The 13,954-nt window shown below is 32.1% G+C and overlaps 1 protein-coding gene across 1 annotated transcript; it reads left to right on the forward strand.

Annotated features, from left to right (window-relative positions):
• The first annotated feature begins 9,137 nt into the window (after positions 1-9,137).
• Positions 9,138-12,982, forward strand: LOC145057696 (putative receptor-like protein kinase At1g80640). Its single transcript, XM_079005573.1, has 10 exons — positions 9,138-9,452; positions 9,529-9,699; positions 9,775-10,028; positions 10,114-10,246; positions 10,654-10,717; positions 10,809-10,905; positions 11,193-11,295; positions 11,613-11,731; positions 11,810-11,899; positions 12,600-12,982. Exons 1-10 carry the CDS (start codon positions 9,281-9,283, stop codon positions 12,753-12,755), a joined length of 1,359 nt encoding a protein of 452 aa, XP_078861699.1. The 5' UTR covers positions 9,138-9,280; the 3' UTR covers positions 12,756-12,982.
• The last annotated feature ends 972 nt before the right edge of the window (positions 12,983-13,954 follow it).

Below are 13,954 nucleotides of genomic sequence, written 5' to 3' on the forward strand. Positions count from 1 at the left end.
TGGGGGTGGGACCCCTTGTGCATTTTTTTCTTTTTTTAATAAATGAAAATATCATAAATGGTCCATGTGGTCGTGAAATGACGAAAATGCCAGTTCAGTTAACGGACAAACTTAACGGAGTTAGCAATAATGACCAATCGTCAAAAGTTTTGAAAGAACAAGGACCATCTATGAGGTTTTTAAACCACGGTGACTGAACTTCAGATTTTGGAAAACCACTGGGACCATTTATGATGTTTTTTCCTTTTTTCTCATATATATTCCTAGAACATGTGGATTTAGTCCAGTCGAATTGTGGTAATGAACCACAGTAATACAACTTGTTAAAAAAAAGTTAATGATTACGATGTATATTAAAATAAAACAATGAACCATATCACGTTTCTTGATACTATATTGATATTATATTTATATGTATGTAATAGTATAAGGGTTTTCACAAGAATGTGTAATTGAAATTAAAGACATGATTTTTTTTCAATAAATTTTCATCTTATTTGTATATATATCATTGTTCAATATCAGCACCAACAAAGTAGAGAGTTTTCTCAGCATCATGTAAGAAAAAAAAGCAAAGAAACTTAAATTGAAGGTATTTTTTTAGCATATACATATACAGTTTTGTTGATATTCATGTTTTCTCACATTTTATAGGAATAATGCAATGATCAGAAATTGCTTCGTGAAGCTTAGCATTCTTAAAGAATGGAACAACAAATGTCAAGTTTTGAAGTGTACATTCAACATGAATTCTTGTAACAACCATTTTTTTATTTCAAACCGAAGAAGATCAAGTCAATTCTATAGACCATTGAAGAAAATAAAGTCTATTCTGCTAAAAAATTTACATTTTCTAGAGGCATTCTGTAAGAATATTGCACATTCTTTAAGAATACTAATTATTTTGATGTAGTTTTCTTATAAGAATAGTTTTGATTCTTCATTATTTTTTTTTGTTGTTGTAATTATTCATTATTTCTTGGTTGATACATCGAATGAAGATTTTTCTTTTAAGAATTGTTTCAAATTCAGAAATTTTTTCATTTGTTGTTGTTTTGTTTCAAATTTAGAAATTTCTTTCTTTGTTGTTTTAATTCTACTAGGAATGTGTTTTGTTTTAAAGAATATTTATAAATATTCTTTAAGAATTCTCTTCGATTTGAAATTTTGAGGACGTACAAGGAAAACATTTAGCTTTGCCATATATAAATTGTTCTTAGTGTGTTTTCATGGATTCTGAATGTTGAAATAATATACAACTATTCTTTAAGATCTATAGATAATAATTAATTTAATTATTTAATATGATTTGAATAAGTTTCCTAAATTTATGGATTTGAGTGATCAGTTGCCTAAAATTAGGATATACAAAAAGTCTATACTACCCCTAAGACAATTTTAAATTTGAATCCATAATTTTTTATATATATTCTTAAATAGTTTCAGATAATTTATATTACGCCCAAATGATTGGTTCACAATTATCCTTACATCCACACAATAGATGTGATCTATATTATAACCTAACCCTATATATATATATATATATATATATATATATATATATATATATATATATATATATATATATATATATATATGGGAAAAGTGAATATACCTAACAACCTTATATAAGCTTAGGTACCTAACCACATCATACTATGTAATTTTGTATCATATTTGCATTGTAATCACCCAAAGTTCTTAAAATTCAACCTCATAACTTGATTGTTTTCAAAATCTTTGGACTTTCACCGTTATCTTCCTTCAAATGACGTCTTTCTATCGGAGACCCCCTGGTGGGCTTCATATACTACCGTTACAAATCAAATGGTGTAGGAGGAATATAATAGTGAATGTCTGAAAATTTTGGAAGTAAATCAAGTTAAGGGTTGAAGTTTAAGAACCTTAGATGATTGCAATGGAAATATAATTGAAAACAATATAGTATAATGTCGTTAGGTACCTAAGCTTATATAAGGTTGTTAGGTATATTCACTTTACCCTATATATATATATATATATATATATATATATATATATATATATATATATATATATATTCAAGTGTTCAAAGTAATTATTGTGTGGTTGTAGGATTTAATATCAACCAATCATTCTTAAAAGGTATTAGTGTAATCTTACCATATAATTAATATTTTCCGGATTAATTAAAAATGTTGAGGATTTCAATCAAATTCCTAAATATCAGCTTAGTAATTATGAATCTTATCAATCAATATATATATATATATATATATATATATATATATATATACACACACACACACACACATACACACACACACCCCTCATATTCGTTTTAGTCTATTGCAGAGTAATCATTCATCTTATTCATATCATATTTCTTCTTCTTATGATATTTCGTTAATGGAGGTATTTTTTTTCTTGGTTTTTATGTTTTTCATATACTATATCTTTATTTATTTTTCGTTTTGGATCTTGTTGATGAATTTCATTGTTTTAATTATACTTGTTTTGATTTTCAGAACAAAGATAATGTTGATAACAATAACAAGGACTTTTCTGATAACAATGTTCAGAATGTCAAAGAATTCAAAGTGAATCAAGATTTGAAGAACAAAAGAAGATGTGAGATTTGTTTTGATGTTGATCATGATAGGAGGAGCTGTCCTCATGTATTGGTCAAGAGAGAGTAGAAGTTCAATTCGCTAAGAGAGATTAGAAGTTCAATAATGTTTTCAATTTAGGCGTATCAGCTTTTATGGAGTTTTATTTCAGTATAATAATGATATGGATTCATGAATTTTAGAGTAAATTACACGAATGGTCCCTATGGTTTAGGGTAATTTGTGCGTTTGGTCCCTAACTTATATTTTTAACTCGGAAGGTCCCTACTGTTTGTTTTTGTTACACGTTTGGTCCCTCACTTTCCTAAAAAAACTATTTTGCCCTTGATTTTAAATTTGTTTTAAATAAACACACCCCAACCCCTACCCCCTCACCTTATTTTACATATCCCACATTTTTTTCTATTTAAATAATAGTCTTTTTAGGTAAGAGACGGACCAATCGCGTAACAAAAACAAACAATATGGACCAAGCGTGTAACAAAAACAAACAGTAGGGACTTTCCGAGTTAAAAAAACAAGTTAGGGACCAAGCACGCAAATTACCCAAACCATAGGGACCATTCGTGTAATTTACTATGAATTTTATGGGTTTTCCTTGTAAGTTTATGTTTTCATTCAATAAATATTAATAATATATAATGTTTTGATATATGTTGTTGTTTGTTCATTAGCATATTCATTATTTATTTTTATAATCAATTAAGTACTATCATGTTGTTTGCATATGAGTTTATCATTTATAGTTGTCTTACTGGATGATCATATGCAAGTGAAACAATTTTGATATGATGTATTTTGATACAATTTGTTATTTATCATCTGCTCATAGATTTTTTTTGTTTTAAATGTATTTTGTTTTTATATCCGTATAACATAATTTTGCCTAATTGTGTTATACGTATTTGTTATGCAAAGATTCTTTTAGAATTGTTCTTATTATAATTTTCAGAATGCTTGTGTGTATTACAATATCTGGAATAAACAAATACACAATTTAATAAACCATTAAACTAAACAAACTTTTATGTTTCTATGCAACCCCGTCCTTGAAAATTTTCATTTAATGTTATTCTTGTTTCACATATTCTGACAGAATAAGAGAGTTGTATCTTCAATTTCTTCTTAATATTTGCGTTTGTGCCGTAATTAATTAGTAATCATATGTAAATTCATACGAAATAGTTTTGTTTATTAAAAATTGCTGAATAAATCATTGAGAATTCTTATCTACGAAATATGATCTTTTGTAAAGCATTATCTATGGAAAGTATTATATTTGGAATATGAATTTGTCAAATAATAACAATATCATGATCAATAATAGAATTTGGTGTTGATTAATTCTTATCTTTACAATGTTTCTAAAAAAATCATTAATAACAATGACCGCAGATATCACGTCTTTTTAGTTACATATCAATCATACGGTTTCCCCTTTTTTAATATATACTTAATTGGCTCAAAGTTTAGAAGATTCAATTTACACAGCTTTCTCCAATCCTCTGGTGTTAAGTCGTGCTGTAAATTACTTATGGATGATACAATATCAGCCGGTGATGATCATATTCATGATCAACATGAATATCCTAATTCCTATTGATTATGCAGACGATGATGAAAATTTCGGGTTAGCTGATCATGATTCTCTACATAATATCGATTTTGAAATAGGCGAGAATAGCAATCTAAATCTAGGTGATTTATCTTTATATGTTTGTTTACTTGTTAATTTTTATAACAATAATGTTGAATTTGTATATTGTTATTTGCATTATGGCGAAACTTTAACTTACAAAGTTGAGGATCCATTAGAACACATTCAAAATCATATTGATGTCAATTCCGACTATCATTTCGGTGAAAGTAGTAATCATAACCAAGGGGATGTATTGTAATTATTTATTTGTTTTTTTATATATATCTAATTATCTATTACACTAATTCTATTTAAAAGATGCAGAAAACGAAAACGAGTTCATTGATGACAAGGCAGATGATACTATAGTTGATGATAATATTGATTTACAGAAAGGTTAGTACACCAACAACAAAATATTTTAGAAAACTAGATTAATTTGTAGCGATTGATTGTAATTTGCACGTCGACGACATTCATTTGTTTCACTCTGTATCTATTATGTGGTATATAATTTAATGTTTTTTTTATGCAGAACGAACACATGTTACACATGATTATCTTTCTTCTGGTGGCTCACCTTATTGGATTCCTGTTGTTTCAGACCACATCAAACCTAAAATCAACTCAACAGTTGACTCATGTGGTGTTGCATTATCAATGTATAAAAATTATGCATCAGAAGCAAGTTTTGATGTCAGGTTTTGAACAATTAGAACAATCAAATCCGACATTATCACACAACGACATTTGCTATGCAATCGGGAAGGTAAACCAAGAACCGCTAAAGTGGATACTCTAGACCCACAACATAATAAGATTTAAAGAAGGAAAGACTCTATTAGGTGCGAATACAAAGCAAAATTTGTTTTTATTCTATTAAATGGTACTAATAAATATATTGTTGATGATTTTGTCGAACAACATACTCATGAGTTGTTTGGTAAGGACAACATGTTTTTGTCTCGTACAAAGAGGAAACTTGATTATTCTCAGAAGATGTTTATTCACAACTTGTCAAAGCAAAATATTGGTGCCTCAAGAGCATCCTTTCCGTCACCACTCATACATCCATAACCGGCAAGTCGAAGTCATCAGAACCAATGTCCTTGGCAATAATTCTCGGCTCAACAAAATCACTTAAACAAAACGGGGTCCGGGCATCGTTTTAAAAAAATTGAAATCAGGAAGCATTGAAACACTACCCCCAATAAAACCCTATAGATATGTAAATTGAAGAAGAAGAAGAAAAAGAAGAAATAATTGCAAGAATAACCTTTCTCTCAAGCAAATAAAGCAGGAAAACCCCCCATACGAATTCAATGAGGGTTCATACCTACTTGCCTTAACACTGCTTCTGGGAATTTTTCATCGACACGCCCAACAATTTTGGGTATCTCCTGACCATGATCGTTTGTCCTTCTATGTATTTGGTCCTCGATGGTACCAGGAGAATGAAAGATATTGGCAAAAGAAAACTGCAAAGCGTTAAGCCAAATGAACTCATTTTTCCATCTCTTGATAGATTCTAGAAGACCTCTATGAAACTCTTTCCTTTGGACGAAAGTAAAACCAAGCACCACAATTGTAAATACGAAAGAAATGGCGGAACAAATCTACCATTAGAACAACAAGGGACGTATGACACGATAACTCAAAACATATCAGTTTGGAGACAAAATTTGGTTTTAGTTGGCATGTACGGATCTTGTAGGTTTCAATAACTTGCCCAAAGAATGACGAAGGGGGTGCCCTCAAACCTGCTTCAAAATAGTAAATATAAAACCCTATCTTACCCGAAAGAGGACGACCGATAGTAGCACCAGAACCATGAATTTGAGCACCATCTTCTTCAATAAGATGATACTTCTCAAAGACTTTGGCTAATCGATCACGAGAAATGGCGAAATGAATAACGGGCCTAGAAAAACGAGACATCTTTCTAGAAGGCAAAGCGACAATTGCAAGATGAAGAAAATGGATGATGGAGGAAATAACCGGTAGGACGAACATTAACAGGGGAAAAAAAGCTGGGAATGCATATTCCTGAAAACTAGTAACTGCATGAACGGTTACGCGAGTACACAGACACGTATAACCTATAATAGATTGTTTACTTCCGAGTAAATAAATGATATTTAAAGCCCAATTATAAAAGCCCATCAAGAACCAACCTTTAACAATTCGGTTGTGGGGGGGTGGGGGGTTAATGGTGTATGAGGTTAGCCCATAGACAACCATTGTGCGATAATATTTTAAAGGCTTAACCGAAGGAAATAATAACAGGGTGATTCTCTCCAAAAGTCTAGGCCAACTACGCACTCGGTAAAGCAACATCCTATATTAATAAAATACTTTATCAAGTACCCACACGATATCGTGGGAAACATGGATAAAGCTCCAATGTTATATTAAAGGGTACTACCATTGCAACCCCAATGCAACATCATCACCCGGATAATAATGATAACCCAAGGTCCTCCATCGATTCATAAATACGTGGATGCATATCGGTAAGAAGGCAGGCTTACCCTGGACACATAACAACAATTAAGTAACATCCACATACGATATCTAACTTAGACATCAGAGAGCAATACCAGGGTCCCACCCTCAATAGTGCTTCCTGACCACGTGTCTATCTATTTTGTAGCATAACTTCCTGTATCGACCTTATTGGAGGAAAAAATAATTTTAGTAAACTATTTAAATATGGATTTTGATTATGTTTGTGCTTTGAGGCTGCTTCTTTTTGCTTATGTATTGCACCCACTTGTACATCCGATTAGATACAATTACAAGCTTCTTTTTCATGTTTGGTATCTTGATGATGAGACTGTGATTGGAGATTCAAAGGGGGTGGCCATAATATTGGACATCATTAGGGCGATAGGTCCAGGATTGGGTGTTGAATTAAATATCAAGAAAAACTGAGTTATTTTGGCCTTCATGTGTTGGTAGGAAGCTTCGTGCGAGTTTATTCCTCATTGACATCGGGCGTCCGTTATTGGGGGATCTATTAGTAGAGACACAAGTTTTATTAGCGGGTTAGCCATGAAGAGAGATGTCAACGCTGTTGATTTGATGTGCATTCTTCCATAATTATGTGACCCCCAAAGTGATCTCCTTTTGCTTCGATCTTGCATGGGCATTACCAAAAATTTCTTAGGTATGAGGACGTGCCAACCCGTTCACATGGAGGAGGTGGCTTTGTTCTTTGATAAATGGTTACGTGGGTCGATTAAGGACATTGTGGCTTGCGAGGGTCCTTTCTTTAAGAACATTTAACGATAACTTGCTTCATTACCAATTAGGTTTGGTGGTTTGGGGTTGTACTTAGCGATAGAGGCTTCATCCTATACATTTATGGCCTCACGAGATCAATTGTGGGTGTTACGGGACCACATCGTACGAGATAACAACATATGTGGTATGAATTCTGATTATGTTTGTGCTTTGGCCTATCTTTGTGATACGATTCGAGACTTTGACTTCAAAGTTTTCACTAATAAGGACATTGCCCCTACAAAAACCCAACATTCATTGGCGACTTCCATTTTTAGTAAAATTGTCCAAAACATGTAAGTTTACTTTGGCATGACTATTAGGCATAAAGTAGTTTTTGAGTATCTAACGACACAACATGCTCATGATTTTCTTATGACTATTCCTATTGACGGTCTTGGCCAACATATGTTGCCAGTGGAGTGTCGTGCTATCCTCAAGTATCACCTTATGATCCCTTTATTTGAAGCTGATGAGACATGCCCGGTTTGTCCTAAGGCATGCTTGGACTATTTTGGGGAGCATGCAGTTCATTACAGAGAGCTCCCGAGTTTCAAGTACTGACACGATCTGGTAAGAAATGTTCGTTTCGAAATATTTAGCTGCTCTGAGGTTTTTGCCAAGAAAGAGACACCTGTGAAATTTCTGACAGACCCGTTGGAAGGAAGATCAACACTTAGAGCAACTGACATTTTATTTTTTTGGATAGGCTGGAGGGAAATACGCATGTGTGGATCTAACATGAGTTTCCCTCTTGTTGGCTTGGAAAGTAAGGTTTTCACTGTAGGGCATACTGTTTTATACCTTTTGCATTTGACACTTTCAGTTTCGTTATACAAAATGTTGTGAAACTACTCAATAGAGTCCAACGGATGATGCATAGTAATGTTATGACCCCAAGATCTATGTATGTTGTTTTGAAAAGAATTAATTTTGTCATACGAAAAGAGATTATGATGCAACTTATTGCTTGTTACACGCTACGTCTAAGTAAAACTTTTACAAAAATGAATTTTTCTGTGGGTTTGTATGAAAAAAATAATATAAAGAAATATATGATTGTTTATATGAATATCCTATAAACTAACTATTATGTACATGTAAATGTAAATATTGATGAAAATAAAGTGTGCATGCATTATGCCTACCTATGTAAAGTGATATGATCTATTTTAAGCATATTTTCTAGTTTGTCGATCCGAACCAAATATAATAATTAATGGTCAACAAAAATGAGATGTCACATTTAAAAAGGAGAAAAGAAAAAAAAAAGAATAATAACACCTCGTAAAGGGAATTTTGATTTTTAATCTAATAAGAAAGTTCCCTCCTTTTTCTTTATTTTTGTGATTTCAAGAAAAGTAAACTTTTGCCAGTCTACTGTCTCCATCTTGCAGCAGCATAACAAACCTCATCGCCATTTGCAGATATCACAGCAAATCAGCATTCATCTTCTCATTCCCCTCCATTAATACCCTCCATGGCCATCTTCATCAACTACTGCTCTGTCTCAAATCATCTCTGTGTGTTTCACTGTGTGTGAGAGATGCAACGAGAGTGGGCAGACAGAGGAGAGAGAAAGATAAAAACACCCATCAAGATTCAGTTCAATTCAAAAACATTAAATTAAATTTGAGATCTCGCTATCTGTCTCCATTAGGATACATACAACTCTCAACTTGGATTTCCTTAAAAGAAATCTCATGTTTTGTTTATTGTAGACATACAAAGAAGAAAGCGAAGTATGAAAATCTTTCTTGGTTTTTTGTTTGTTTTAGTTTTGGATTTCGAAATTAGCTCAACTGATGCCAGACCCGAAGCTTCATTTCCCTTTTCTGCGATTTCTGTTCCTGAATCCTCACCTGCTGCGCCTCCCATTCCTTCAATTCCGGCGTCAATGGCCGACTTCACTTCAGGTATATATCCCCTTCCATCATTCACATCCGGGTTATTGCTATCTACCTCTAACATCTTTACTTTTATCCGAATCAGGAACTGAAATCGATATCACGAAGCACCAACACAGTTCAAGTCGAAAGGTTCTTATTGGGCTCATCACAGTTTCGTCTGTGATGGCGATCATCATAGTGTCCATCATATGTTTGTGGATATGCCACAGAAAGAATATACACAAATCAGGCAAAATCGGTACCAAAAAATTAGGTAAGACGATGTAAAACTTAATAGGTTTTGATAATGTCTACAGATTCTAATCAGATTCGTTGTTTTAATTTCAAGATTCTTTGAGAGGGCTTCCATTGAGTTCATTCGTTAGCAGAACTAACGGTGTTTTCAAAACCAAAATCGAAAAGGGATCGGTGGTTGTTATGGATTATAACGTGTTAGAATCAGCAACAAATAACTTCGGTGAAAGCGAGATATTAGGCGTAGGTGGATTTGGATGCGTGTATAAAGCTCGACTCGATGATAATTTGCATGTAGCTGTTAAAAGATTAGATGGTATTAGTCAAGACGCCATTAAAGAATTCCAGGTTAATTATCATTATCTTAAAGTTTCAGACTTTAATTAATCTTTTAATTCTTGCAATTTTGTGATTAGGGTTTTCTTTTTTGCAGACGGAGGTGGATCTATTGAGTAAAATTCATCATCCGAATATCATCACCTTATTGGGATATTGTGTTCATGATGAAACCAAGCTTCTTGTTTATGAACTGATGCATAATGGATCTTTAGAAACTCAATTACATGGTGAGTCAATTTTTTGACCTTTTCACAATACCTAAAATACCCTTTAAAGCTCTGGAGCAAAATCAATATGATTAGGTTGTTTTTAGTGGTTATCACTTATCAGTCTAACAAAAGTACACTTCATCTTGAAAGCCGACATAAATTGATATGATTATAATTTGAAACATAGTAAAGGGCAAATATGTCTTTTTTTAGCTATTGATTAGTTTGTAGTGATGGTTAAAGCTTAACGGGGTAGATGGGTCATATGCTTGAAAAGGAGATATGTAGCAATCGATACGAAAAACCCCAAATATGGAAAGTGTGTTAATTTTTTGATGAGATTGTTGGGAGTATTTTATTATTTATAAAAATAAAAATAAAAATAAGATTAGATAACAAGAATTAAATTATGTGTCCACACACAGGGCCTTCCAGTGGATCCAATTTAACATGGCATTGCAGGATGAAGATTGCTCTAGATACAGCAAGGTGGGACTTGTGGATAATTAATTAATTTAATAATGAGATGAAATTTTTTATTATTATATTTTTTAAAATATTTGTAATTATTTGAGTACAGGGGATTAGAATATTTGCATGAGAACTGCAAACCATCGGTGATTCATAGAGATCTGAAATCATCTAATATCCTTCTGGATTCCAGCTTCAACGCGAAGGTACTTTTTTAAACATCAAATAATTTCTTTTTTTTTTTTTTTTTTATAAAATTTACACAAACTTTCTTTCTGTCAGAATCATAATAATAATAATAATGCATCTCCCACCTACTTTGAAAGTCTTAGGTAGGCTATATGACTTGCATTCATAGTGGGACCCTGTCACATATACCTTTCCAAAAATAAATCAATTTTTAAAATATATTAAAAACAAATCAATTTTGTGTTGTAAACCACAAAGAAGAAGAAATACTGAAATTTGGTTACAATTGTTATCTTTTGTAAAGCTTTCAGATTTTGGTCTTGCTATAATGGATGGGGCCCAGAACAAAAACAACATTAAGCTTTCAGGGACATTGGGTTATGTAGCTCCCGAGTATCTTTTAGATGGTATGTATACATTCATTTTTGATTTGTTTATTACTTTATTACACTTATCCGGTGTTTTTTTATTATTATTATTTTAAGGTATGATGTTATTTAAATGTACAATGTCATAATTGGGTAGATTTTTCATATAGGATAAAGCTTGAATAAGGAAAAAAAACTGCAATATATAAATAATTGAAAGTATGTTGCTATTTCTAGGGATTAAAATCCAACTTTTTTGTGCTATTTAATGATGGTCAATTACAAGTACAAAATTTTGATGCATAAATTGAATGTTGATAAAAGGATGTTTTAATGCTTTCCATTTTTGTGTACAGGAAAATTGACGGATAAAAGTGACGTGTATGCGTTTGGAGTTGTGCTTTTAGAGCTTTTACTTGGAAGGCGACCTGTAGAAAAATTAGCAGAGTCGCAATGCCAATCTATTGTCACTTGGGTAGAACTTACCCTTTTTTTGAACATTTGATTATTTGATTTTTATTCGGTGTTTTGAAACCAAATTTGTGAATTTCAGGCTATGCCACAATTAACAGACAGATCAAAGCTTCCGAATATTGTAGATCCCGTGATCAGATACACAATGGATCTCAAGCACCTGTACCAAGTACGTAAATATGATTAGAAAAACTAATTTTAAATAATCATCTGATTTTTGAATAAACAATTTATGAGATTATAAATGTTTGAATGATCTAACACATTTTTTTTTAACTTTTTCGTTAAATTTTATGTACTGTAAAAAAGATTGACGTGATAAATGTATTAAATAGCAACGTACTTTTTTTATAATATATTATTAGTTTGTTTTTCATAAGTCGAATTTTGAAAAACCTAGCCAACTTTAGCATTACTAATTTTAATTCATCATCATATTTAGGTATTTTGAAAATCTGCCCAATTATAGCAGTGAAATTACTTTGTATTTGAATATGGCCATTCCTATAATTAGGTGGATTTTTTCAAAGTACAAAGTGTTAACACGAATAAATGGAAAAATAAATGGAAGTAGTAAACATAGTTTCATTTATTTGTATGTAGAGAAATCGATTTGTATTACAATCACATTGCTAAATTAGGTAAGTTATAATAATTTATTTCAATTAATCTATGTTATTATTTCTTGCATTTAATCCTTGAATGAAACTTAGGTTGAAATTGCCTCCTTTGTGGAATCAATAAAAAAGACAAATCTCTTATGATATACATACCATATGTCCATATCTGGGTTTGTTATTGATAGAGTGAATAAATCTGTTATAATAGCAAATGAATGGAAGTACATTGCTATTTTTTTTTATCTGTAGGTTGCTGCGGTGGCTGTGTTATGTGTACAACCGGAACCAAGCTACCGGCCATTAATAACCGACGTCTTGCATTCTCTGATACCTCTTGTTCCCGTTGAGCTTGGAGGGACTCTAAGACTTACACAAACAAGGCCTTCGGTATCAGTCGACCCATGATTTCCTCATCTACCTATTTGTTTAGGCTATCTTTTTTATTTTTATTTTGTGGGTTTTGTTTTTAAAGATGAAAAAGAGAAGAAAATGGCAAAGTGAGGGTGTTTATTAGAATATTTATTTATTTGGGGGGTAGATGGGTAAAAAGATGTATTTGGTGGGGGTGGGATGGATATGTAAACTTGAAAAGGGTATCCATATGTAAATGAGGGGGAAGGTGTTATTGGTTTTGGAGTCATTGTATGGGTATGATTTGTTTTTGGTTGTAAATTATACTTTTTGTGAAACTTAAAGAAAATAGACTCCACGTCCACTTTATAAAAATTGAATGAATTATGATATAATATGTTTATATAGGCTTTTTTTTTTTTTTTTTTTTTTTTTAATGTGAAATAGGATATGATAGAATATTGGATTAGGCTACTTCTTGGGTTTATTGTTTCTATTTTGTGGATTTTGTTTTGGGTAATTACACCAATTGTCCTCGTGTACATATCGGAAAATATGTTTGATCCTTATTTTCAAAAATTAATTCGGATTGTCTACTGTTTGTTTAACGCTTGCATGCTTCGTCTTTGATATTTAGTTTTATACAAATTTAGTCCATGTCAAATTTGAAATGACCATAATACCTTTTTTTTTATTTAATTTCCAATTATTTTTGATTTATTTTAATGATATTAGTTATAGATTAATATTTAGAAAAATGTATATCTCCTCATTTCCAAAAACCCTCACCTTTACAAAAAAATCACAAACACCACCATTTTCTTTCCGGGTAGACCACCATTGCCAGAAAACCGCCCGCCACCATTGTCGGAGCACCACTTACCACCATTATTATTGTCCAGAACCATGACATCTTTTTCCTACTCCTTTTCTGATCGAATATCTCTTATTCTCAACTTGTCATCTTGTAATCTTCTCTACTATTCAACCATCCTTTTCATCGTGAGCCACCTTCAACCACCAGCACAACTCTTGTCCTGTCGATGACCTTCAACAACAAAGAACACAAATTAGGATTTCTAATCGCCGCCTAGGGTTTCGAGATTGATGATCTCCTTCTTTTCCTATGCGCCATCACTGGTACTACATTTCTCTCTTCCTCCTTTTCCGATAGATGATCTCCTTCTTCACCTGTGCGCCTAGGGTTTTAGATTCATATACGGGGAAATGTGTGGTTTTAGATCAAGAACTTT

The sequence above is a fragment of the Lactuca serriola genome, chromosome 6, assembly GCF_051521515.1.
Source record: "Lactuca serriola cultivar US96UC23 chromosome 6, Lser_US96UC23_V15, whole genome shotgun sequence".
NCBI classification, from domain to species: Eukaryota; Viridiplantae; Streptophyta; class Magnoliopsida; order Asterales; family Asteraceae; genus Lactuca; species Lactuca serriola.